Below are 26684 nucleotides of genomic sequence, written 5' to 3' on the forward strand. Positions count from 1 at the left end.
CTTGCACAATTTAGATGTTTCCTTGATAATTATCATGTTGTTTCTAAATCATGTGCTTATGGGGGCTGCTCTTTTCTGGAGACATGGATAAAATACTCTTGTTTTGGAGAAGACGGAACAATTTTATCCAAGCACCCCATATTTTAATTGTGTTTCTCAGCATCCCAATATTCATTAATACTATATTTTATTCACTCATAACCGGCATATTTTCTCTACTTTGTCTATAACTCAACCCTTTACGATACGCGTCCTTCTGTGCTTCTCATGTAAAAACAATAATGTATCTAGACTCCCTACCACCTTCTGCCTTTTCTGCGTATGTAAACCCGTTTCGTGTTAAAGGCGTTTGAAAATTTCAGGCCGTTGTATGCGCAACGTCTGGCTCATCTAAACGAAGAGCACGATGGATACAGCTCAAAACAGAGAAATGAGAAATGTTTATGACTGTCGCGAGACAATTATTTGTTCAATGGTTGAGGTGAGAGTTGAACAGGTTTTTTTTTATCAAAAACAAAAAAAATTGGTAGGCCAGGTGCGGTGCTCAAGCCGTCATCCCAGCACTTCGGGGGCCGAGGCGGGGTGGATCACGACGGGTCAGGGAGATCAGCCATCCGGCTTACGGTGGAAACCCCGCTGTACTGTAAAGGAAGTACAAAAAATAGCCGGAGAGAGTGCGGCGCCTGTAGTCCCATCTGACTCGGGGGGCTGAGGCGGAGAGATGCGGGAACCCGGGAGCGGGAGCTTGCAGTGAGCTGGATGATCCCGGCATTGCACTCAGCCTGGACGATCACAGCGAGACTCTGTCTCAAAAAAAACCAAAAAATTTTATAAAGTATATGCAGAAATATTACAAATCACTAGGAATTCTCTCAGTTGAAGAATGTCTGACATAAAATTTGAGGTGCTATCTTTCCAGCTTATATATTAATTTGCTTGTATATTTTATATTAATGAGTGCTTTTCTCATGGTTCCTTGCAAGGCTCAGAGATTCATGAATCTTTGTGTTTCACATTCAGAATATATCACAGTCTCTAAATATGCAGCAAATAAATCTCCTAGTGAGTGACTATAGACTTACTATAATAGCAATTAGCCAGGCTTCCAGAAACCCCAGTACATCCCATAAGACCCTGGGAGTAAGACCTAAACTCCTGGGGTTACTGTATAGGATTATCAAGGTAAATAATCTTGACACAGTCATAAAGATTTAATGTACAATGAGTAATCAGCATTTCTGAACTCCTTTTCTTTTCCATTTACTTTGGAAATGTATTCTGAAGAAATTCCTACAATTAGAATTTCCTCATTTCTGATGAAAACCTGGTGAGTACCTGTAACTATTTTGTACTGTATCTTCTCTAGAAAGTCCCAGATGGGAACACAACTCCTGTCCGAAGTATAATATCTTTTCTTTCTTTTTTTGAGACGGAGTCTCACTCCGTAGCCCAGGCTAAAGTGCAGTGGCGCGCTTGGCACGATCTCAGCTCACCGCAACCTCCAGCTCTCGGGTTCAAGTGATTCCCCTTCCTCAGCCTCTCAACAAGGTGCCTGCTTGTAAAACTAGAATTTTTAGTTTTATTTAAAAAAAATTAGGCATCTTTATAGTAGAGATGAGGTTTCACCACATTGGCCAGGCTGGTCTCGAACAGCTGACCTCGTGATCCACCCGCCTCAACCTCCCAAAGTGTTGGGATTACAGACGTGAGCCACTGTGCCCAGCCAATGTCTTTTTTTTTTTTTTTTTTTGAGAGAGAGTTTCGTTCTTGTTGTCCACGCTGGAGTGCAATGGCGCAGTCTTGGCTTACTGCAACCTCTGCCTTCCAGGTTCAAGCGATTCTCCTGACTCAGCCTCCCGAGTAGCTGAGATTACAGGCATGCGCCACCACACCCAGCTGATTTTGTGTTTTTAGAGATGGGGTTTTACCATGTTGGTCAGGCTGACCTCGAACTCCTGACCTCAGGTGATGCCCCTGCCTCGGCCTCCCAAAGTGCTGGAATTACAGGCGTGAGCCACTGTGCCCGGCCCCAAAGTACCATATCTTAAATCTTTAAACTATCCTAAAATGCAAGCAAGCAAGGTGGGCCTACTCCATACACTAACCTACAAAGGGTCACTGACTCTCCCGCAATATTCCATCATACTTGATAGCATTTGAAAAGAGGAACGTTAAGGACGTGCCTTTGATTCTTCTTTCCCACCAATGTCACAAAAAATGTCAGGGTCAACTCATTCAACCTAGTGGTGAAAGGTAGCAGAGGAATAAAGACCAACTAAAACTAAATGATTTCACATTTCTCTTTTCCTTCCCTGGTCAAAAGAAATTTGAGACCACTACCAGTAAGATAAAACTGTAAACATTCTTTTTTTTTTTTTTATTAAGAAAGCATGCAAAAAAACAATGACAACAACTTGTGAGACCACATACCCCCTTCCCAGGATGCAGCAATGCAAAGCATTATGGGTGGTGGCACAATGGACTCACCAAACCAGAAACATGAGGAGCAGGGACTGAGGAGAGAAAGGTTGCGATGGATGGATCTATACCAAATAATTACTCCTTTTGTCCCTCTCCTCCACTTTCTCTCTTATTTCCTCTTATAGGCAGTGAGCTTCTGCAGTTTTGCACACATCACCCAATACAACAATAATGACTACACTTTGTGTCCAGCAACGCTAGACCAACAAGAAAAATTAGTATTCTTTTTGTTTCATGAAGGGGAGGGGAAACTGAGGCCCAAAGGGAGTCAGGTTTGCCCTGTGCCATGTAGCAAGACTGGGCTTGGTGGAAGGGAGCTGGAATCTCAGGAGGCCAAATGGCCAATCTCCAGTCCCAGAACCACACTTCACTACCCTGGCTGCACACCAGAATTCTTCATGAGACTAGTCTGCAGAAGACACAGATGAACAAGGGGCATTTGCATGTATGATTCAGTCTACCCTTGCAAATCCTGTATGGATCTGAACAGGAAAAGGGTTTAGAAAAGAGGAGTGATCATTTACAAAGGGGGAATATTGAGGAGAACTAATGGGAAGTTATGTGTAGGACACACCCTGACTGGAAGGAATAAGGAAGGAAAAGATGCCTAAAATAGAGACACCGGGCAAAGGCATTTTGCCACCCTCTAAGAGAAATTCTCCTTTCCCCAATGGGAAATATTATGTCATACTTCAACCCCACTAAGTGCCCTCCAACGTCATGGGAGAGTCAAGCCACTTGCACCCCCATTTCTTTCTTACAAAGGCTTCAAAGAAATAAAGTGCTCTTTAGTTAACTGCCCTCTCTTGCCCCTTTACTTCAGCCTCACTGGACTTCTTCAATAAACTCTCATATATAACCCCCTTCCAAAAAAAGGAAAGGGGTGGATGAAAGAAAAAAGCAGGAGAGCAGAAAGCCAAATCTCTTGGAAATCATGGGTAAATAAAATAATAGGAATGAAAAGCAGAAATCACAAAGAAAGTGGCCTTGTCTATTCCATACATTTTGTCCCACAGCTTTTCAGCAAGTGATATAAGGACAGAAATAAAATTGTTCTTCCCTCTCATAACTAAAATTCAACAATTAACATTAAATATACACTGAGTACTTTGCAACAGTAAGTCATGGCCACCCCTTGTACAAGAGATGAGTTCGCTCTATACCTTTTTCTGGGGGTCCCCCTTGGCCCTCACTGAACTCTTGCTTCTAGAGTATTTACTCGCCTCCACCAATCTCCTTCACCTCTCAAACCCCACTTGCAAAAGCTTCAGCCAGATGATCTAGATTCCACGAGAAGCATCTGCCTATATATTTAAAGAACTAAAATATTCCCTCTCCATTTCCTTGCCAGCTTCCTTTTCCTCTCCCCATCCTCCTACCACCAACACTAAAGGTTTGGTTCTGCTATGAGAGGTGGGAATGAGATTCCCATCATGTCTTGGGACACAACAAAACTCAGAGTGATAATGGGCTACTTTTTCTTTCTTGGGAATCCCAGAAAATGGGGGAAGAAGAAAGATGGGTGGAAGATTTGGGCAAACAATTAGAGGACAAACTAATATTTGCTGAATGGGAAAAAGGGATAGGAAGATAATTCGTAAATGCAAATAAGAGCCACAGTTAATTTTCAGAGAAAATTGTTTAAAAGGCCAAAATAGTTCAGTTGGAATCATCTCCAAGAAGCTAAAAGTATGCTGAATAGTTGTCCTCATGCCCTACCATAGAAGCAGAGTTTGGGCTAAAACCAATCCTATCTTCTTACAGAATGCGCTTGAAACAAGCCAATGGACACCGATGTAACGTGGCAGTGTACACTCAGTTTCACACTGACTTATATTCCATCCCTTCCAACCCAGGTCTCCAACTCCACTAGGATTTTACTGTCACCCTCCTGCACCACCATCATCACTTTCGCCCCAATAGGAAATGCAGACTGGCAGAAGTAAGGATTAAAGGTATAAAGGGACAAGGAAGACCTCAGAGGACAGAATTAGCACCATTTTAAAACCTCCAAATTCTCGGCTGCCAAGTAATGTTTCAGACCCTTTCTACTTGGTAATGTGGCCTCTCCAGTCCTGGCCTGAAACTGACGGGAACAAAAAACAATTTAGGGCCAAAAGGTGGGATCAGCATCGAGTTTCTCCAAGAGAAAGGTAAATTGGAGTCTGAAACTTTTCTCTGTAGCTATCACGGCTTCATCTTCCAGCCTGATGATTTTAAATTAGCAAGAGGTGGACATGATCCATGATGTAGGGACAGGAGACTACAGACAGTATATAACCAATAATAATAATAATAATAATAATATAAGAATAATAAAAGAACTAGGAAAAAACAGGAAGGAAGAGAGAAGAACGAGGCAGGAAAGAGGGGGTTATCTTCGGCAGCATCTTGCAGTGGCTTCTCCGACAGAGAAAGAACAAAAAGAGGATCTATGTCTATATACAGACGTGGGGGGGAGGGACGGGTTGGGGTTGCTCTTTCTCCACTGCCAGACTCCACCATGCAGCCCTGGGCTGATCTCCACACTCTGTGATGCACTAAGTGATTAAGTCCCAGTCGAAGTCATCAGGGATCTCCTCATTGGCACCAGGAGGTGGCACCGGTGGCCGAGGGACCATATGGTGTGCTGTTAGAAAGAAAGAAAGAGAGTAAAAGGAGAGTGGATGGGAAGCTGTTCCCTCAATTTAGAAGCACTGTGCTCAGCCCCAGATAACACCACGAAGAAGGCCTTGCGAAGTTATCGCCCTTATCAGCTGGAGTTGTTTTTGGTTGCAGGTCACCATTTCAGTGAGGTCTCAGGAAATAAACTAGAGCTAATTACATTCCACAGCAATTAAATATTATGCTGCCATTAAAAATTATACTTCTGACACCAGGCGCAGTGGCTCACGCCTGTAATCCCAGCACTTTGGGAGGCCAAGGCAGGCGGATCACAAGGTCAGGAGTTTGAGACCAGCCTGGCCAACATGGCCCAATCCCGTCTCTACTAAAAATACAAAAAATTAGCAGGGCGTGGTGACACGTGCCTGTAGTCCCAGCTACTCAGGAGGCTGAAGCAGGAGAACAGCTTGAACCCGGGAGGCAGAGGTTGCAGTGAGCCAAGACTGTGCCACTGCACTCCAGCTTGGGTAACAGAGCGAGACTCCGTCTCAAAAAAAATTATACTTCTGAAAACATATAATAACGATAAAATAACATACAGAAGATAATATCATATGGCCGGGCACGGTGGCTCATGCCTATAATCCCAGCACTTTGAGAGGCCAAGATGGGTGGATCACCTGAGGTCAGGAGTTCTAGACCAGACTGGCCAACATGGTGAAACCCTGTCTCTACTAAAAAATAAAAATTAGCCAGGCACAGTGGTGGGTGCCTGTAATCCCAGCTGCTCGGGAGGCTGAGGCTTGAGAATCACTTGAACCTGGGAGGCGGAGGTTGCAGTGAGCCAGGATCACACCATTGCCTACTGCACTCCAGCCTGGGCAACAGAACAAGACTCTGACTCAAACAAACAGAAGATAATATCACATGAAATAGTGTAGAAATTTGTATTTATATTATATGGACAAAGAATACAGAGAGTCAGATGTCACCCCCAAAACTGAAAACACTTGTGGTTAGGCAGAATAACAGTGATTTTTCTATACGTGTCTAAATGTGAAGGATCTGTTCATTTTCTTCTGTCTATGGCAATTTAGTGTCTCCCCACCCCACCCCCACTGTCAGAGATAGTTCAATCCCAGACCCCCGATTCTGGAGATCAGGTGACAGGAAAGCAGACATGGGCACAAAGAAAGTATGTGTGGATAACAAATTCATTTTATTTGCCTAAGCACATCTTCCATCTAGATTCCAAGGCCACACATAAATGTTGCACATAGCTATCTTTTGCTTATATGCATGCTTTCACTTCCTTTTACTATTGCAGTTACTAATTTTAAAGTACATCTAGCTGGGGGCAGTGGCTCATGCCTGTAATCCCAGCACTTTGGGAGGCAGAGGCGGGCAGATCACTTGAGGTCAGGAGTTCAAGACAAGCCTAGCCAACATGGTAAAACCCTGCCTCTACCAAAAATACAAAAATTAGCCAGGCATCGTGGTGTGGGCCTGTAGTCCCAGCTACTTGGGAGGCTGAAGCAGTAGAATCATTTGAACCCAGGAGGTGGAGGTTGCAGTGAGCCAAGATCGCACCACTGTACTCCAGTCTGGGCAACAGAGCGAGACTCTGTCGAAAAGAAAAGAAAAGGGGAAGGGAAGGGGAAGGGTAAGGGGAAGGAGGAAGGAGAAGGGTAAGATGGCGCGGCTCCCCCTAACCTTCACCGGTACTGGTCAGTCGGCGGGAAGCGGAAGGGGAAGGGTAGGGACAGGAGAAGGGTATGGGCTAAGGCTAGGGGAAGGAGGAGAAGTGAGACAGGAAAGGGTAGAGGGGAGAGGGCTAGGGGGAAGGGGAAGGGAAGGGACATCTGTCTTCGTTAGTCTCCCCTGACATATACCTCCTTAGCAGGTAGCCCATCCTCCAGCCTTGGGAATTATAAAGGCTCATTCCCTCCTGTGAGATGCAGGCAAAAATGCACAGAATGCCAGCTCAGACTCAAAGGAAAGCAAAACAACTCATCAGAGTACAATGGTTTTGAAACAAGCTTCCTGGCTCTTACCTGGGCGATTGTATCCTGCTGAGTCCTGGGTGGGGATTGGGTACATTGGTGATGGGCCAGGGTAGAGGTGGGGAGCTTGTGGGTGCCCATAAGAGTTCACTGCCAAAGCAAGACAAGAGTTACTTGAGTCGGGGGGTCACTGTACTCAACAAGGCAGGGACGAAAAAAATATACCCTTGTTCCCATCCTCCATCTCTCTTCCCCGCCCTGTTCTGTAGCTCCTGCAGGCATGAAGGCTTTCTGCAAAAGCTGTCACTCCTCACCACTGAGGGTAAAAAGAAATGGATAGTACAATTGTGAAATAGGAAAGATATAAGAATGAAAAATATAGAAACATAGAGCGAGGTATGGTGGCTCATGCCTGTAATCCCAACACTTTGGGCAGCCGAGGTGGGCAGATCCCTTGAGCCCAAGAGTTTGAAGATAGCCTGGGCAACATGGTAAAATCCCAGCTATATACAAAATACAAAAAAAATTAGCTGGACATGGTGGTACACACCTGTAGTCCTAGCTACTCAGGAGGCTAAAGTGGGAGGATCACCTGAGCTCCAGGAGGTCAAGGTTGCAGTGAGCCATGATCACACCACTACACTCCAGAGCCTGGGCGACAGAGCAAGACCCCATCTCAAAAAAAAAAAAAAAAAGCAAGAAACAGGAACATAATTATGACATCTCTCTCATTTCACTAGTTTGAAGATCACGTAAGTATAGAACCACCATTTCATCTGGTATCACCCAGGAGGTAGGGATTACTGAGACACAATTTAAAATAGGGCCTTTCTCTAACAAATCTCCTCCCTTTTCGTAAGTAATTCTGATCTCCCAAACCAAAGTCTAAAAAGGAATCATACAGTCTATTTCTTTTGCATTTTTCAGTTTAGAACTTCGCTGATTCAACAGATATTCAGTCACTGATAAACTAGCTCCACTGCTCAATTTGGGTCACTGCCCCAGAAACTCCTTTCTCTCAGTTCTCTTTTGCCTTTCTGCTACGCTTCCTTTTCTACATAGTCTCCACCTCCATGGCAACTGGCTTTGTGCAGTACCTTGGCTCATGGCGGACTCCTGTTTACCACTGGTGAGGGCACAGGAGTCAGCAATACGGGCAGGGGCTGGTGGGCGGTGGGTACCCCCTTGAGGGGGCACGTGACCAGTCTGAGTAAGGAAGTGGTTGAGGGAGTCACACAGATTGGCAATGTGATGCTGGTCGAGGGTCCAGTTCTTCTGCTCTGCCTGTCGTAGACTCTCCATCAGTTCTACAAAGAGGGAAGCAAGCAATGCAAACCTTGCAGAGGTAGGAAGCCCCTATCAGACCCAGCCCTATCTCACCGTTCCAAACACACCATCAATCACCCTCGCTGGTAACAGGCACTAACAATAACAATGTACATCTTTCAGAGCTCTGCATTTTCACACTCTCATTCCACTTGATCCCTTACCAAATTCTTATTATCTCCATCTTACTGATGAGTAAGATAACTGTTCAACGTGACTGAGTGACTCAGCCAAGGCCACACTGTATCAGTAAGTGGTGACAAAATTACAAAATAGTGGCCTAGGCCGGGCGCGGTGGCTCAAGCCTGTAATCCCAGCACTTTGGGAGGCCAAGGCGGGTGGATAACAAGGTCAGGAGATGAGACCATCCTGGCTAACACGGTGAAACCCCGTCTCTACTAAAAAATACAAAAAACTAGCTGGGCGAGGTGGCGGGTGCCTGTAGTCTCAGCTACTCGGGAGGCTGAGGCAGGAGAATGGCGTGAACCCGGGAGGTGGAGCTTGCAGTGAGCTGAGATCTGGCCAGTGCACTCCAGCTTGGGTGACAGAGCGAGACTCCATCTCAAAAAAAAAAAAAAAAAAAATAGTGGTCTAGGGCTTCTAAATTCCTGAGGGCCTTCTCTCTCCCAAAGACAGAATGGACTAGGATAATTCACTGCCATATTGTGAGTTAAGACAAGATTAATTTGAGCTAACTTGAAAATAATGTAAATACTATCCATCTTGTGTAAAAAGAGGCTGGGTGTGGTGGCTCATGCCTGTAATCCTAGCACTTTGGGAGGCCGAGGCGGGTGGATCACCTGAGGTCGGGAGTTCGAGACCAGCTTGACCAACATGGAGAAATCCCGTCTCTACTAAAAATACAAAAACATTAGCCAGGCGTGGTGGCAGGTGCCTGTAGTCCCAGCTACTTGGGAGGCTGAGGCAGGAGAATGGCGTGAGCCCGGGAGGTGGAGGTTGCAGTGAGCCGAGATCACGCTGCTGCACCCCAGCCTGGGCGACAGAGCGAGACTCTGTCTCAAAAAAAAAAAGAAAGAAAGAAAAACAATGAAATCCTAAATTCTGGAGCTTCATTTAACACCCCCCCTTCCGGTTCTAGTTTCTATTGGGTTTTCCCTTACAGTGTATCCCTCTCTTCCTCCATCCTTTGATCACTAACCTGAGAATTGTGACTGCTCAATGCTGGACCAGTTGAGCCGATTCACCATCTTGAAGCTTTCCTTTAAAGAGTCAATATTAGAGCACCAGTCAGAAGGAAAGGCTGTAAAGAGGAGGGGAAAGTGGATCATAAGATAGAGTGAAGTGTAAGACAGCAGTCAACTGATACCAGGCTGACGACATGCAAGATTCCTGCATCTATACAGACTATCAGTTGCATTTCCAAGTTCTGGACTCTCCCTCCCTGGGGGTTTAGGACTGGAAAAGCTATCTATGCTTTAGGTACAGCCAGGCTCCTAGTCAGGAGAATATGTAAAACAATCTCAGTTGATCCAAGAATTCCGTAAGACAGAGCTCTAAGTACTAACTTTGTTCAGATTAGCCCACATGAAAGAGCGAAGCCTAAAAGACCCATCGTTAATTTCCTAACTAACTGCACCTCCATGCCGGAGTCAGGACAAGGACATCACCCCACCCTCCTCTAGATCACTCTGCACCCTCCTTACTCACCAAAGCCAGTGTTGTTGATGGCAGCCTGGCCTTGTGCCTGCGGCTGTGGAGGTGGTGGCTGCTGGGCAGGGTGGGAGTGGGGATGGTGCTGATGAGGGTGGTAGCCTCCGTGCTGCAGGGGGGGTGGATGCATGGCCATCACAGGGGGAGGCCCATAGCCTTCCGCCCCAGCTTGCTTTCCCCCTGGTGGGGTACAACCATCTGGGCTTGGGGTGTGCAGTGGAGGAGCACCGCCTACAGCTGAGGGGCCCTGGGCAGATGCCTGCTGCTGTTGTGGCTGGGATTGCTGGGGAGGTGGCTGTGGCGGCTGCTGCTGCTGCTGCTGCTGTTGAGGTGGCGGTGGCTGCTGCTGCTGATACATGTAGTAGTTGTTCGAGGGTGGGATGTCCCCCAAGAGAGAAGAAAAGCCTGCAGGTGGGGAGGAGGCAGGCAAGTGACTTAGGCAATGCATTTTTCACAAAATGGGATTTTCCCTGGCTTGTGATGGAAAGCCTCAGACCGAAACTGTGGAGTTAAAAGGTTGAGAACGTTCTAGGGCAGCAAAGATCCCTGTGGCCCTCCTGGCAAGTACTAGAGACAGGAAGGCACTTAGGTTAGAGGAGGGCCCTGACAGTGTGAAGACCACTGAAATCTTACTAAAATGGTCAGCGTGTAGCGTTTAATGCTACTTTTTAGGGATTTGGCTGTAGGCCTGAAATCACAGTTTCCCAGCAGGTGAACTTTAAAAAAGAAACCATCCCTGGTCATCTAGTGTTTAGGGGGGAAAAAAGTAAATCAGAAACAAAACAAAGCCATCGGTCGTCTATTACCTCCTCTTCCTTATTTTCTCTACACTCTGCTACTGCCAACTAATTCCTGTATCCTCTATAAACAAATGCAGCTCGGGTATGGAGCAGAGACAGGATGGAGTTATTTCTCAAGCAGTTATTTCTCAAGCAGACAGGCCAGGAAAAACAAAAGCCTGAGGCTAGGGGCTTTCGGTCACAATAAAACTTGAGTGAACTCTAGGCTGTCCTCACCCAATCTAATGTTTTACTTTATTTTTGAGGGTTTCTCGTGTTCCCACCTCCAAGCAACCAATGGAATCCACCTGAGTTGAATTCATTTCTCAAGCAAATGCTACAGTCTTGGAACACAACTCTAGAAATTGATCCCCTGGGACATACAAGAAGAATTCATGAAAATTCATATAAGTTTTCCAAAAAGTGACTAACCAGTTTTTATCATTCCATTCAGCCCCTGCTGCTAACACAGGGCCACTGCACAGAACGAGAAGGTCCAATGCCTCACCTGAAGTCAACCTCACCACTGTCTCTAGTTATTTTAAAAACGAACACACAGATATTGCAGAGGGCTGAACCAGATGTTCTCTCAAGGGGCCTCCCGATAAAAACTTTAAGTCATTCTCACATGATAATTAGGAAAATGTGCATGGACAAGATACCAGCTGATATTAAGGATGTATTATCAATTCTGTTAGGAGTGATAATGTCATGGTAGATAACTAGAAGAAAGTCATTTAGGGATGTATATCAAAATTGTGTTTATGAGTGGAATGACATGGTATATGTGAATTCCATTAAATTACTCCAATTTTTAGAAGGCTCAGTGGTAAACAGAACAAGCCTAATAAAATACTGATAACTGTTAAAGTTGGGCGATGGAACACAGGGGTGTATTATATTTTTCTCCACACTTTTGCATCTGTTTGCAATTTTTCACAATAAAAGTAACATAAATATAAATGCACTAAAAAGTAAAAAGAAACTGTTCTTACAATGAAATGCAGGGATTCTTGGGGAGAGGGTACTGCTGCTGCCCCCTCGTGGTCATCCTCCAAATGACTCGCCTGCAGCCCCTAAAATCACTGCCCTTAGTTCTGAAAGGGGCAATCCTCCAACTCATTTTCTGAAGCTAATAACCTAGCTTGCCTCCTGAAACAGCTGTATTTGCACAAGGACAGATGAGCTCGCTTGACTCCAAACAGTTTTAGTTCATGAAATATTTCCTCTGAGTAGTGATACCTCTCTTTGTGTTAAAAATAAGAAATACGGGTCAGGCGCGGTGGCTCATGCCTGTAATCCCAGCACTTTGGGAGGCTGAGGTGAGTGGATCACCTGAGGTCAGGAGTACAAGACCAGCCTGGCCAACATGGTGAAACCCCGTCTCTACTAAAAAATACAAAAATTAGCTGGGTGTGGTGGCAGGAGCCTATAATCCCAGCTAATTGGGAGGCTGAGACAGGAGAATTGCTTGAACCCAGGAGGCTGAGGTTGCAGTAGACCGAGATTGCAACACTGCTCTCCAGCCTGAGCGACAAAAAAGTGAAACTCCGCCTCAGGAAAAAAAAAAAAAAAAAGAAATAAAGAAATATGGCCGGGCACGGTGGCTCACACCTGTAACCCCAGCACTTTGGAAGGCTGAGGTGAGTAGATCACTTACTTGAGCCCAGGAGTTCGAGACCTGCCCAGCCAACATGGTGCAATCCTGTCTCTACTAAAAATACAAAACTTAAGCCGGGCACGGTGGCTCACACCTGTAACCCCAGCACTTTGGGAGGCTGAGGCAGGCGGATCACCTGAGGTCAGGAGTTTGAGACCAGCCTGGCCAACACAGCGAAACTCTGTCTCTACTAAAAGTACAAAAATTAGCTGGGCATAGCAGCGTGCGCCTGTAGTCTGAGCTACTCGGAAGGCTGAGGAAGCAGAATTGCTTGAACCCAGGAGGCAGAGGTTGCAGTGAGCCGAGATCTCGCCACTGCACTCCAGCCTGGGCAACAGAGTGAGACCCTGTCTCAAAAACCAATAAAAATAAAAAAACAAAAATCAGCCAAGCATGGTACCACGTGCCTGTACTCCCAGCTACTTGAGAAGTTGAGGTGAAAGAATCGTTTGAACCCATGAGGCGGAGGTTGCAGTGAGCCGAGATCGTGCCACTGTACTCCAGTTTGGGCGACAGAGTGAGACCCTGTCTCAAAAAAAAATAAAAATTAAAAAAAAGGGAAAAAAGAAAATATCACCACTTGTTCAACAAGATAAAAAAGTCTCCATGTACCCATCCCAACTCCAGACTCACCGTGCTGAGAGGAGGAAGAGGACTTCTCCAGCATGGACTTATAGAGGTTGCGGAAGGACCAACTTAGATCCTGAAAGTTGATCTCTGAGTAGGAGAATTTAAAGTCATGGTTGGTGTTATAGAGGGGAGGAGGACCCTCAGCACTTTCTCGACCTGAAGACCCTGCTGCCACTGCTCCACCATCCACAGATCCTGTGCCCTGCAAAAACAGGTAAGAAATTCCTGATCAGTGTCCCAGCTGAGGGACCAATAAAATCCTTCGATGGTCACCAGGCTCTCCTGCCTGTCCTCTTAATCCTCGCCCAGCTTTTCAATGGCCCAGCATCATTTTCTCCTTCTTTGCTCATTGGTTCTTATCTTGAATCTACCCTCTTCCTCTCATCAGTCTCTATTTCTTCTTCTTGTTTGTTTGTTTCTGAGGCAGGGTCTTGCTCTGTCGCCCAGGCTGGAGTGTAGTGGTGTGATCTCAGCTTACAGCAACCTCCACCTCCCGGGTTCAAGTGATTCTCGTGCCTCAGCCTCCCGAGTAGCAGGAACTATAGGCGCACGCCACCGCGCCCAGCTAATTTTGTATTTTTAGTAGAGATGGGGTTTTGGCATGTTGGATAGGCTGGTTTCAAGCTCCTGGACTCAAGTGATCCGCCTGCCTCAACCTCCCAAAGTGCTGAGATTACAGGCATGAGCCACTGTGCCCAGCTTTTTCATCTTGATCTTTCTCAAAGTTCTGCTGTGCCTTTCTATTTCTCTCTCTCTATTTCCCTCTTTTGCTTTCCCCTTCTTTCTCAATTTATCTGCCTCATATATCAGATACTCAATACATAATTCGGAATAAACAGGGACACATCTGAATCTATTCACCACCCATCCCATGACCCCTGCCATATCTGCTTCCTACCTGGCTGTAGCTAGCAATAGATGTGGGGCTCTGAAGTGACATCTGCGGATTCCCCTCAGGAGGCAGTGAAGCTTCTCCACTCCCTGGAACGCCTCCCCGTGGGCTCTTGCTTGCCTCCTGTTCTGGTGAGTCCTGGGACAGCTGAGGGTTGTGAAGAAAAGGAAATCTATAAGCAGAGGCACAACATCCTCCCAAGACCCACGGTTTCCCCTCTGCTGGTATGCCTTCCACCTTTGCCTCTGAAAGGACTGAACATCCACAAGAGGAGGTGGAAGGAGCAGCCCGCTCAGATATGGCATCTCCCCATGAGCTGGGAACTTACATCATCATCTGGAGGGTGTCTTCTCTTTCGGGAAATGTCAGGGCAGGTGTCAATTGTCCAATAGGAACCCTGGAAGGAGATCCCATCCCCAGAGAAAACAAAATCATTACATTCAGAACCTCCCAGGATACCCGGTATTAATGAAGAGCAAATTTGTCCTAGAAACTCACTGAGTATGCCAGAGGTACTCCTGTGGTCCAAACACAGGCCTCGAATGTTTTGGAGGGGCAGAACAATGGCATCTAGCTCAAAGAGCTGAAAATGTCCAGACACAGCCTCTCCCTTCCCTTCTGACCTGAGGCAAAACTTGCTTGGACTTTAGCATCCACATCTGTCAAATGGAGAGAATGATCCATCCCTTCTCTTTTATAGGGGAAACACCAGGGACTTTTCTATAGAGATGTTTGTACAAAGGTTATTAAGTCTACCTTTTACATCTAGGAAAAAAGAGTGCCACACAAAAAAGGGGGAGCATGAAAGTCAACTTTACCCTAAGTATTTCTATTTAAAAAAAAAAAAAAAAGATTTCACAGTCTTTTTTTTTATTTTTTGAGATGGAGTTTCACTCTTGTTGCCCAGACTAGAGTGCAATGGTGCGATCTCAGCTCACTGCAAACTCTGCCTCCCAGGTTCAAGCAATTCTCCTGCCTCAGCCTCCTGAGTAGCTGGGATTATAGGCATGCACCACCACGCCCAGTTAATTTTTTGTATTTTTAGTAGAGACGGGGTTTCACTGTGTTAACTAGGCTGGTCTTGAACTCCTGACCTCAGTTGATCCGCCCGCCTCGGCCTCCCAAAGTGCTGGGATTACAGGCATGAGCCAACGCGCCCAGCCTCACAGTCTTCCTTAGTCACCCATTCTACTGGGGGCCTACAAGCTTGACAACCAAGCTTCCTCTGAGAAAAAATAAAGATGCTTCTCTAATTAGCATGACTTCCTCTTCTGGGTAATTAAAACAGCCATGGGACTCTGGGCTGTCAACTACTTCACTCTCCTTCCTGCTCCTTTCAACGCTTATAGGAGTCTCTTACCTTCCCGGGGTCATCCCGAGGTCTGGGCACCTTCCGGAAACACTTGTTGAGAGAAAGGTTGTGCCGTATTGAATTCTGGAGATGCAGAGAAGCAAGTTAGGCCTGAGCATTGTGCAGAGCAGAAAATTTTCCAATAGAACACAGAGGGACACACAAAAAAAACATAATAAACCATGGAGTTGAAGTATCAGTGTAAGCTCAGTACCTCTTAACTACACTGATGGAGGGAATTATGCATCAAATAGCAATAGCAATGAGATAAGAAAAATGCAGAGATTAAATTGATGGGAGGGAATGGCTACAAATTTGATTACTAATGCTTCTGAAAAACTGATTATATAGTTTTTCAATCTTTCCAGCCAACTGACAGGTATATAAATGCCTCACAATCACATCTGCCCAGTTCCTCAATCTACCCTACTGATAGCAAAAGAACAATGTTTTACAACTTTTTATATACATTATGAGTGAAACAAAAACACAGATCACCTTCATTTTCTCAATAGCCCATAGAATGTTCACATTCGGAGGAAAGAAATATTGTATAAGTGTGTTGGGGCCGGGCATGGTGGCTCACGCCTATAATCCCAACACTTTGGGAGGCCGAGATGGGCTGATCACCTGAGGTCAGGAGTTCGAGACCAGCCTAGCCGATATGTTGAAACCCCGTCTCTACTAAAACTACAAAAAATTAGCCGGGCGTGGTGGCACGTGCCTCTAATCCCAGCTACTCAGGAGGCTGAGACAGGAGAATCGCTTGAACCCAGGAGGCAGAGGTTGCAGTGAGCCTAGATCGTGCCACTGCATTCCAGCCTAGATAACAAGAGCGAAACACCATCTCAAAAAAAAAAAAAAAAAGTGTGTGTTGAGTGGGGTTGGGAGTTATGGTAGCTAGGAGGGACATATTTACAAAGGGAAAGCTCAATGGGCCAGGCATAATGGCTCATGCCTGTAATTCCAGCATCTTTGGAGGCCGAGATGGGAGGATCACTTGAGTCTAGGAACCTGAGACCAGCCTGGGCAACATAGTGAGACCTCATTTCTACAAAATAAAAAAAAGTTCCTGTGCATGGTGGTGCATGCCTGTAGTCTGAGCTACTCAGGAGGCTGAGGTGGGAGGATTGCTTGAGCCCAGGTTCAAGCTGCAGTGAGCTGTGATTGTACCATTACAATCCAGCCTGGGTGACACAGTAAGACCCTGTCTTTAAAAAAAAAAAAAAAAAGAGGCCAGGTGCATTTTGGCTCACACCTGTAATCCCAGCACTTTGGGAGGCCAAGGCAGGAGGTGGATCATTTGAGGTCAGAAGTTCGAGACCAGCCCAGAAAACATGGTGACACCCCGTCTCTACTAAAAATACAAAAACATTAGAAGGTAGCAGTGGTAGGCGCCTGTAATCCCAGCTACTCGGGAGGCTAAGGCAGAAGAATCACTTGAACCTAAGAGGCGGAGGTTGCAGTGAGCCAAGATTGCACTACTGCATGCACTCTAGCCTGGGCGACAAAGCAAGACTCAGTGTCAAAAAAAAAAGAGGCTGGGTGCAGTGGCTCACACCTGTAATCCCAGCACTTTGGGAGGTCAGGGCAAGTAGATCACTTGAGGTCAGGAGTTCAAGACCAGCCTGGCCAACATGGTGAAACCCCGTCTCTACTAAAAATACAAAAATTAGCCGGGCAGCAGTGGCGCACACCTGTAATCCCAGCTACTTGGGAGGCTGAGGCAGGAGAATCGCTTGAACCCGGGAGGCGGAGGTTACGGTGAGCCGAGATCATGCTATTGCACTCCAGTCTAGGCAACAGAGTGAGACCCTGTCCCCCACCCCTGCAAAAAAAGAAAAAAAAGAGAAGAAAGCTGAGTGCTTTCAATAGTCTCCAACTCACTACATGGTTTGTACGTCAAATGGGAATTTACAGAGTGAGAGAACTACATATTAGGTTCCCATTCCTACTCAGCAATTGACAAATAAGCTACTGCTCCAAAAAATTGAGCATATCAGCCTTCCTTCTTTGCTTGGGAGAGGAGCCCCTTCTTTCTTCATCTCCAGCCAAACAACTTAGCTTCTCATTACTTGCTTGGTAGCCAGCTGTTGGTAAAGAACCTAATTATATTATTATTTTTCTTGGAATGCAGCTTTTCAAAAGACGATGACTGTGCAACGGAGCTATGGAAATCTGATGATCTAGATTAGATTCCTACCTCTAGGTAGGAAGGAGTGGTGCCATGCCTTGCATAGTGACTGGAACATCGTAGAATGGTAATAAACATTTGTGAAATGAATGAATATCCTCTTTGAGGGATCAGAAGACAAGAGGGTGTGGGCCGGGCACAGTGGCTCATGCCTGTAATCTCAGCACTTTGGGAGGCTGAGGTGGGCAGATCATGAGGTCTGGAGTTCGAGACCAGCCTAGCCAACATAGCGAAACCCTGTCTCTACTAAAAATACAAAAAAATCAGCCAGCCATGGTGGCGGGCACCTGTAATCCCAGCTACTGAGGAAACTGAGGCAGGAGAATCGCTTGAACCTGGGAGGTGGAGGTTGCAGTGAGCCGAGATCATGCCATTGCACTCCAGCCCGGGTGACAGTACAAGACTCTGTCTCAAAAAAAAAAAAAAAATGAAGATAAGAGGGTGTGATAAGCAACAGTATCCCGCCATCCCCATCACTATACTTAATGGCTTGGTGCTTCCCTAATATACCTTATAAAAGTTGTTCAACTCTGAAAACAGTAGGGGCAGAACATATGAGATTTTAAGTTTTCACATCTCTGAGACAAGCCAGAGTAAACTGAACAGGTTACAGGAAGAAACAAAAGTAGAGAAAAAGGTTGTGGAAGGCTAAATCTAAGCCAAAATTACAGAAGCATTCCCACCTTCCAACCAATGCCAGCATTCTTGTAATAGGGGAAGTTATCACAGATCCAGCGGTAAATCTCACTGAGAGTCATCTTCTTGGCTGGAGAGGAGTTGATGGCATAGGTGATGAGAGTGGCATAGCTGTATCGTGGCTTGCCGTCCTGGTGAACTGCTGCCTCATCTTTGCTCAGGGTGGCATTAGGATCTGTGGGTGAGCCTGGTGAACACTTGCGGCTGCTCCCAGGAGGCCCAGCCTGGGAGGCACTTCCAAGCTTCTCAATGGTAGCTCGGAGGGTCAGCTGGGGAAGCCAGTCTATGGAGGTGAGGCTACTCTCTAGGTCAGAAGCCATGGTACTTCTGGGTTCTGTAGAGAAGAAGACAAAGAGGAGATGAAAATACTGGGGGCAAGTAATACTCAAATCCTTTTGTTTGAGGGAAGGAGAGTTCTTCCTACTCTCATTCCCATAAGACACCCATGGCATGGCCTTCCACCAGGTGTTCTCAGAATCCCCAAGCAGATCTATCTACCAGATGATGGACTGCTAGTTACCCTACAGCTTAACGTGGAGCACGGCTAAAAGGCCTCTCCATATAGGACTAAAAGAGATCAAACTTCACACCAAAATGAGCTATTTCCTCAATTCACCTTACTTATAGCCCTACAACATAGTATTTTTAAACTATGTAGGAATGAGTTTGAAAAAAGAAAAACCCCACTTAGCAGGTGAAATTAAAGTCCATTCTCCAATCATGTGACACCTGTTGTATTTTCATACGACATCCAGACAGATGGCATGAATGTTCATGTAAAGAAAAGGTCTACCTAAATACAAACATACATGGATGAAGCACACACCAACACTTTTAAAGACGTTTCCTACTAGATATATTACGAGCACTTGCCCTTTTTATCCCACACACATGTGTACCTGAGGTATCTTAGATATATCCCAGGCATAAATTATACATGACAACCAGCAGACAGATACATAAACAGTGAAGCACATACACAGAGATCACGATTACATATACAGCATACATTACCACCAGAGCACAAAGTCACACACAGAAGCAACGCATCCTGAGCACACAGCTGCCCTCACACTTTTTAAGCCACCCCTTGCATGCTCCTGCCCACAGACACCAACACCAGGAAGAAGTCATCCACAAGGACCTCCCACCTCTCAGCCTGCTGGGCTTCACCCAGCCAGGGAGACACCCAGCTGTGTGCCTATCGGCAACAATCAGATAGCCTGGCTAAAAATAGCCACTCTGGGGCTTGGAGCTGGCTCCCCTTCTCCGCCCTCCTCCTCCCTCCTTCCTTCCCAGCCAGGCAGGCACGCTCGCTGCACCTCCATGCAAACTCCTGGAGCTGCCAGACCGCCTACGCCTGATGTTTGCACGCCCTGCTGCCACCCACACTGCCTGGGCGCTCTTGCCAGCACAGAGGTATAGCTACAGCGACGTCTTGCTGAGGGAAGGTGAAGAACGATGGGTGCTATCTGTATTGCAGGGTCTAGAAAGGCTGGCAGGAAGCACTAGGTAGCCATTTGGCACTCCCCTAGAGCTGATGCCAGCAACCCCTAAGCACTTGCTGCCTAACAGGTTTGTGCCTGCACAGCCGCCAGATTCCAGCTAACACTTCCTCAGTCCCACCAGGGCATTTCTCCTGAGGAGCCAGGACTAGACTGCCTCAAAGTTCAGAATCCTGAACAGAAACATATGATGTAAGTGATCTCTAAATCCACAGCTAGATATATGCACAAGCGTATCCATAAAATACAACAGATCCACACACTTTGCAGTCTAAAACTCGACAACAGATCGAACCATGTCCCCCTCTCTCCTGACCCCATCACATCTTTCAGGGTCTCAGCTCCCTCTTCTATCCTAGGTAGTGATTCTTCTGCCCTTGACCCTTAAGCTTTTCTCCTAGGGGTCAGCATTCTCACTTGCTCGCCTCTCCCCAAGGCCCACCCACGCAGATGGCAATCTGGATGTGTGCACATGTACCCAGCCCTGTGCTCCTAACCAGCAACACGCCCACTCCACAAGGCTGAAGGAAACACCTTAGTGCCTCAGGGGCTGGGGCAGCAAGAGACCCAACTGTAACCCAAGAATTGTTGGACAGGAGAAAAGGGGTGGAGGGAGAGGGATGGCATGTTTGTAAATAGCGTCATGAAGGGTTTCCCCTTTATCCTTAGCTTCTCTCCCACCATCCTCCTCTTCATCCCACTACCACCTTGCCCTAACCATGGAAACTTGGAAACTAACAGGAACACTTAATCATTCCAGGAACCTCACACCTTCCAATACTACTAAGTCAAAACACCCCAGCCCCTGGGCTATAGCAGGGTACTTGTAGCAGGATCACAGTCCTGTAGCTGGGTCATCCGAACTGAAGAGTGGCATGCCAATGAGCAGGTTTCCAATGACCAGGGTCCTCCTGGGTCCTCCCCAGATGGGGAGGTCCCTAAAGTAGTTCTGCCCTATTCCCTATTATCTCCTTCTAAAGATCCCCAGGAAATTTCATCTTAAGAGCGCAGAGGCCTTCAGTTGATATTTCATTTGAAACAATTTTTCCAACATTGGACAGGGGCATGAGAGTGGATTTAACGTGTTTAGAGGGCTCAGGCCGGGCGCGGTGGCTCAAGCCTGTAATCCCAGCACTTTGGGAGGCCGAGACGGGCGGACCACGAGGTCAGGAGATCGAGACCATCCTGGCTAACACGGTGAAATCCTGTCTCCACTAAAAACTACAAAAAACTAACCGGGCGAGGTGGCGGGCGCCTGTAGTCCCAGCTACTCGGGAGGCTGAGGCAGGAGAATGGCGTGAGCCCGGGAAGCGGAGCTTGCAGTGAGCTGAGATCTGGCCACTGCACTCCAGCCCGGGCGACAGAGCGAGACTCCGTCTCAAAAAAAAAAAAAAAGTGTTTAGAGGGCTTACAGAAGAACCCACTTGGCACATGCCCATCACAGTGAGTGCCTGAAAGGGAAGCACTCTTAGCCTTCTGCAAGTTGTTCTATGCCCTTCCCTACCCTTACCCCAGCACCAGCTTAGGACACTGAGGTTAAATTTAACCTTTCTCCAGCCCCGTTCCAGTCAGCCCTCCAGATACAGCCCCCAGCACTCAAAATATGTATTCAAATCTCACCAGCTACAAGCAGTATGTAGCATCTGATCCTTCTGATCTTTCAGCACCGTTCTCCTTTGACCCATTCCCCATTCCACTTCCTCACACTCTTCACTTCCCCACAAGGGCAGCCCAGTGTGTACAGCCTCAGAGACTGAGGTTCCTTGGTTCTATTCCAAATCGTCCTGGACTGTCCCTAACCATCCCTTGCCTCTCTGACAAAGTCCTTTTTTTTTTTTTTTTTTTTTTTTTTTTTTTAAGAGACAACACCTTGCTCTGTGGCCCAGGCTGGAGTACAGTGGCGCGATCTCGGCTCACTGCAACCTCCGTCTCCCAGGTTCAAGCGATTTGCCTTTCTCAGCCTCCCAAGAAGCTGGGATTATAGGCACGTGTCACCACGCCCAGCTAATTTTTGTATTTTTAGTAGAGTTGGGGTTTCACCATGTTGGCCTGACTGTTCTTGAACTCCTGACCTCAGGTGATTTACCTGTCTCGGTCTCCCAAAGTGCTGGGATTACAGGTGTGAGCCACCATGCCAGGCCCCCAGTGAAGTCTTGATGCCTCAGTTTTCCCCTTCAATAAAAGAGATGAACTCATAAACCCTGCCAAAGTATCGTCCCTGGAGGGAAGTAAATGAAACTTAATGAGCTCGTGGCTGCCACACATTCCATGCTCCCCAAAATAATGGCATGAAGCTAATGTTCAGGGCTATTATTAGAAAGGCAAACAAGAGGTACTTCCATTTTTCAGTCCAACCAACCTAGTTACCCAGACCTCTCTCTCCAGGTGGGCCTTGTGCCACGGGGCTTGGGCAGAACCTGAGTCAGGCCACATTCTTCTCTGTGAGCTGGAAGACTGAAAGGAAATACCCATAGAAGCTGGGAAAGGCAGCCAAAGGGCAGGCTCCATCACATCCACAGGACGTCTAATGAAGACTACAGAACTGGGAGAAAGGCAGAGAAAAACAGACAGACAGACATTCTGGGAGTGAAAGACTGATCCTGGATGAAACATATAAGATCCACAATAACAGGCTCAGCTTTCTTCCCATTTTATCTGAAAGGCCCCTAATTGTTCTAATGCCAATGTCAGGTATTAACACGTGATAACTTCCTGCCCCGTACAGAATGCCAGAACAAAGAGGGCAGTGGCTAGGTGTAGCACATGAGGAGTTAGGCTGCCTGAGTTTCTTTTTTTTTTTTTTCTGAGAGAGAAGTCTCGCTCTTGTCCCCCAGGTTGAGTGCAATGGCTTTATCTCAGCTCACTGCAACCTCAGCCTCCCGGGTTCAAACGATTCTCCTGCCTCTGCCTCCCAAGTAGCTGGGATTAAGGCGCCTGCCACCATGCCCGGCTAATTTTTGTATTTTTCGTAGAGGTGGGGCTTCACCATGTTGGCCAGGCCGGTCTCAAACTCCTGACCTCAGATGATCTGCCCGTCTCAGCCTCCCAAAGTGCTGGGATTACAGGCGTGAGCCACCGCGCCTGGTCAAGCTGCCCAGTTTCAATCCCAGCTCCACTATTTTGATTGTTGTAAGGATTACCTCGAGTTAATATTTTTAGAGCACTCTGTAAGTGCTAAATAAGTGTAGCTATTGTTTTTGAATGGGGAAAATGAGAATACTAGAAATTAAAATTAGCAAACTGACAGACTATAGATAGGAGTGGAAGCAGCAAGCCTGCAGTGGTTTGCATTACAAAGCCTGCACTGAGTCTGCAATGGTTTTCAGGATGTCGGAATCTCAAACTTTTCCTTTGGAGATAACCACCCAGTACTAGATAATGCTAGGATCAGGAAGACTCCAAGGATGAAGGAATGAGGGACTATCATCTTATCTTCCAGGGAGAACTAAGTGTAGTCATAAAACACGGTCTGGGAAAGTACTCTCCAAACCACAGTTAATCCCACTCAGTAGCCACCTACCTTGCTTCTAACTGATTCCAGAGAGGCAAGGAGGGTTACGGAACTCAGTCCAAACAGGACCAGTTAAACTGTGTGGTGGCCGGGCGTGGTGGCTCAAGCCTGTAATCCCAGCACTTTGGGAGGCCGAGACGGGCGGATCACGAGGTCAGGAGATCGAGACCATCCTGGCTAACACGGTGAAACCCCGTCTCTACTAAAAACTACAAAAAACTAGCCGGGCGACGTGGCGGCGCCTGTAGTCCCAGCTACCCGGGAGGCTGAGACAGGAGAATGGCGTGAACCCGGGAGGCGGAGCTTGCAGTGAGCTGAGATCCGGCCACAGCACTCCAGCCTGGGTGACAGAGCGAGACTCCGTCTCAAAAAAAAAAAAAAAAAAAACTGTGTGGTGGTGGCGGACTTGGAGGTGTTGTGATATAGTTCACCCTGAGCCATTCAGGCAGGTGCAGGCCAGCATCTGGTGAAGTACTTTATAAGAAACAGGCTGCTGTTAATCAGAGTGGCCTCTTTTGTAAAAGGTGGGGGAGGGAGCTCCGGAGTTAGGAGTCAAGGATCCTCATCCTTTTAAGAGCAGCAGTTATCAGCAATGAAGCTCTCTTATTAGTCCTAGAAGAAATGATCCCAACCTGAGACTGGGCTACCCTGCTGCTTAAAGGACTGTCCTGTAGACCGTCATGAGGGCTCCCACTGGCTGGGGGAGGCCAAGCCTTTCCCCTCAGGTGGCATCCTTACCACCTCTCCATGTCCTTGAACAGGAGCACCTGCTTCTAGAGGCCCACCAGAAACACACTATTCTAGGTAACTGGAGTATAGTCTGAAAAGCACATAAGTACCTGTCTCCACACACATACCCACTTGAAACAGAGAGCGCCACACTCACCTGAATTAAGAAGTATATGCATGTTGTCCTACAGCACAGCCACACAAACCTGTGCCCTATCTCATATACCACCAGTAGCTTCCAGGACAAGTGAATGTGCTCAGGAACTTAGGTAGAACTCACCCATGCCCCAGAAAGAGGAGGAAATATGAAAGGCCAAGTCAGATGAAGCCTCCTTCACAACTTGTCCTTGCTATGAGACAAAAGATAAGGTATCTGCTAATGGCGAGGCAGGAAAGCAGACACCCAGCCAGTGACCTCTCCTAAAAACAGCCCAGGCTTCAGGGGAGGATTTCCTGGTACCCTTTTCCTGCCTTTTCTGAAGATTCTGGACTTTGATAATTCCCTAGCTTATGAAGGAAAACTTTAACACAAGGTTCTGGGAACTCAGAACTGAACAAGAAACAGGAAGGGAGAGGATGAGACTATTAGGTACTTTTCTGGAAGGAAACTTTATATACTCCTCAAAAGTGAAATCTCTCCAGTGGTCAACTTGTTTAGGTGGAAATCTGGAGAGAAGTGGAGCAGCAGCCCTCCTCCCTTCGTATCCAGGATCTAATTTTTCCTGAAGAATTGTGAGCAAAAAACAGGAGCTGAGAAGGAGACTGGGGCAGTGGTACAGGGCCAGCATCAAGGAAGCGCTTCAACCCAGGAGTTGGCATTCCCCTGCACACTTTCTTCTCGCCTCAGAACATGTGGGATTCCCATTTTCCCTTTGGATTTTATGGGCAGAGGCATACATCCAGCTAGCAATGGAAATGTCAGGAGAGGAGGCCTCTTGGTATCTGAGATGGGATGAGTAGGAACAGATTGCTTTTCTTGTCAAGGGAGCAGTAATTGCAGTAAGCTGGAGGGAACACCTCTGGTGAACACTAAGCTGACCTCGGCATGCCCTGGGCAAGGCCAGGACACCAGATGCCACCGTGATTTTCATGAGAACCCGCTCTCCAGGTGAAAAGGCCCAAGGGTGAAGGGTGGTATGGAAGTCTTACCACTGGTTAGGTTGTGTACACAGTATGCATGTTCTCAAAATGCAGCCGTTTTCTGGTATCCCTTTTCCTCAGCATGAAAACATCCACTTCCCTAAGGGACCTAAAATGAATCCCATCCCTTTAGTCCCCAAACACTAAGAAACCCATTTCTCAGAGCTTCTGCCACAAGATGTGAGTTCAAATCCAGGAGGCCCTTGGATCACATTTCCCACTGGATTTTCTGAGTCATCACTCTGTCTTCCGCGGTAGTGAAACCCACGATCCACCAGCTCAACCCCGTACACCCACTAGTGCCAGACCATGACAGACAGAAGATGAAAGAAAGCACTAACCTGTCTCCAAGGTTCCCCTGGCAAAGGGAGGGAACCACTTGGTACTGGAGTTTGGGGCTGGAGGGATTCCCCTCTTCAGAGGCAGGTGACGGCTCTCATCCTCAGTGGCTCTTCCTGTACTTGGCTGAGCCTCCCAAGTTGGTGAGGGGAACTTGGTCCCCTGAGGATGAGGAGCCAAGGGAGGAGGAGGGGGAGGAGAAGGAGGTCCTACTTGGGGAAGGTGGCACACCCCCCACACCCTGCTTGTTACCCTGGGGAGAAGGGGAGGAGCCTCTCCCAACCAGGAGTTGTCTCCTCCCCCTTGGGGGAGTTCCCCTCCCCCCCAAACTGGATCTTTCTGAGTTGGAGGGCTCTTTCTGTCTGCTGGAGATCTAAGCGGAGGGGCTCTACCCCGTTCCACTGTCTAGGCACCAGGAAGTTGAGGGGGAGGTCCTCCCCTCTCCAGAAGGCTGAAAGCCGATTCCTCTTCTTTCCCTGGAGTGGCTTCTGAACGTAAGGACTCCTGTCCCCTGTGAATACTGGTGGGCCGAGGGTGCCTACTCCATAGGCAGAGCCCTCTCTCTCTCTTTGCCTCGAAAGTCCTCAACTGTTGAGAGTGTGTGTTTGGAGGGGCGGGGGCGCGCTAGGGTGGTCTCACTCTGCTTCTCTGCGGAAAGCTCCCCTCTTTCCACTTCTGGGGGTCTCCTCCCCGGCCAGTACAGGGGTCTTCCTCGCCTCTAGGCAGAAGAGCGGCGTGCCCCCACGAGTCTCTTCTTTCCCTCACCCGAGTGGTAAGGGTCTTTTCTCTCCAACAGGGGGAGAGGTTGCTCGCGTCCCCGCTCCCGCCTCCGCTCCCGGGGTGCCCCAGAGGGTGGGGCTTTCGTACTCCTGGCTCTCCCTGAGCTGGCCTGGGCAGCACGGTCCGGGAGGCCGCGGCTCGAGACTCCGGTCCCTGCTACTGTGGCGGCAGCACCTCCTCTAGGGCCGTCCTGTCCGGTCCGCTCCCTTCGGCGCGTGGGGCTCCCAGCGCTGCCACCGCTCGGGCTCCGGCCAGTCCGGGCTCCCGGGGAGCCAGAAGGCTGACGGACAGTGTCAGGGCTCGGCGCGGGCTCGGGCTCGGCTCGGCTCCGCTGCAGGCCCCGGCTCCTCCCCGGCCTCCGCGCCGCGCTCCGCGCCCCTCCCCTCCCCGCCC

The 26684-nt window shown here is 47.7% G+C and overlaps 1 protein-coding gene across 3 annotated transcripts; it reads right to left on the minus strand.

Annotated features, from left to right (window-relative positions):
• Positions 1–2343: 2343 nt before the first annotated feature.
• On the minus strand, positions 2344–26658 carry FOXJ2 (forkhead box J2). 3 transcript variants are annotated; one of them, XM_017894289.1, is made up of 12 exons: positions 25514–26658; positions 25182–25281; positions 18275–18621; positions 15407–15481; positions 14375–14443; positions 14053–14193; positions 13158–13356; positions 10083–10490; positions 9574–9675; positions 8186–8395; positions 7140–7238; positions 2344–5110 (listed from the first exon to the last, which is right to left on the minus strand). In XM_017894289.1, the coding sequence occupies exons 3-12, from the start codon at positions 18605–18607 to the stop codon at positions 5022–5024; spliced, it is 1725 nt and encodes a 574-aa protein (XP_017749778.1). In that variant the 5' UTR covers positions 18608–18621; positions 25182–25281; positions 25514–26658; the 3' UTR covers positions 2344–5021. The 3 variants fall into 3 exon arrangements, with proteins under 3 accessions (XP_017749778.1, XP_017749777.1, XP_017749779.1); XM_017894288.1 differs by lacking the exon at positions 25182–25281; XM_017894290.1 differs by lacking the exons at positions 15407–15481; positions 25182–25281.
• Between the last annotated feature and the right edge of the window lie 26 nt (positions 26659–26684).

Source organism: Rhinopithecus bieti, unplaced genomic scaffold (assembly GCF_001698545.2).
Source record: "Rhinopithecus bieti isolate Rb0 unplaced genomic scaffold, ASM169854v2 scaffold_23748, whole genome shotgun sequence".
Classification (NCBI taxonomy): Eukaryota; Metazoa; Chordata; class Mammalia; order Primates; family Cercopithecidae; genus Rhinopithecus; species Rhinopithecus bieti.

Excerpts from the sequence above, each read along its gene's own strand:
- FOXJ2 (XM_017894288.1), bottom strand. The coding sequence starts at position 18,607 with ATGGCTTCTGACCTAGAGAGTAGCCTCACCTCCATAGACTGGCTTCCC. Across the intron at positions 15,482-18,274 it reads ATGCTGGCATTGGTTGGAAG|AATTCAATACGGCACAACCT; the intron begins GTGGGAATGCTT and ends CTGCATCTCCAG. Across the intron at positions 9,676-10,082 it reads CATCAACAACACTGGCTTTG|CCTTTCCTTCTGACTGGTGC; the intron begins GTGAGTAAGGAG and ends TCCTCTTTACAG.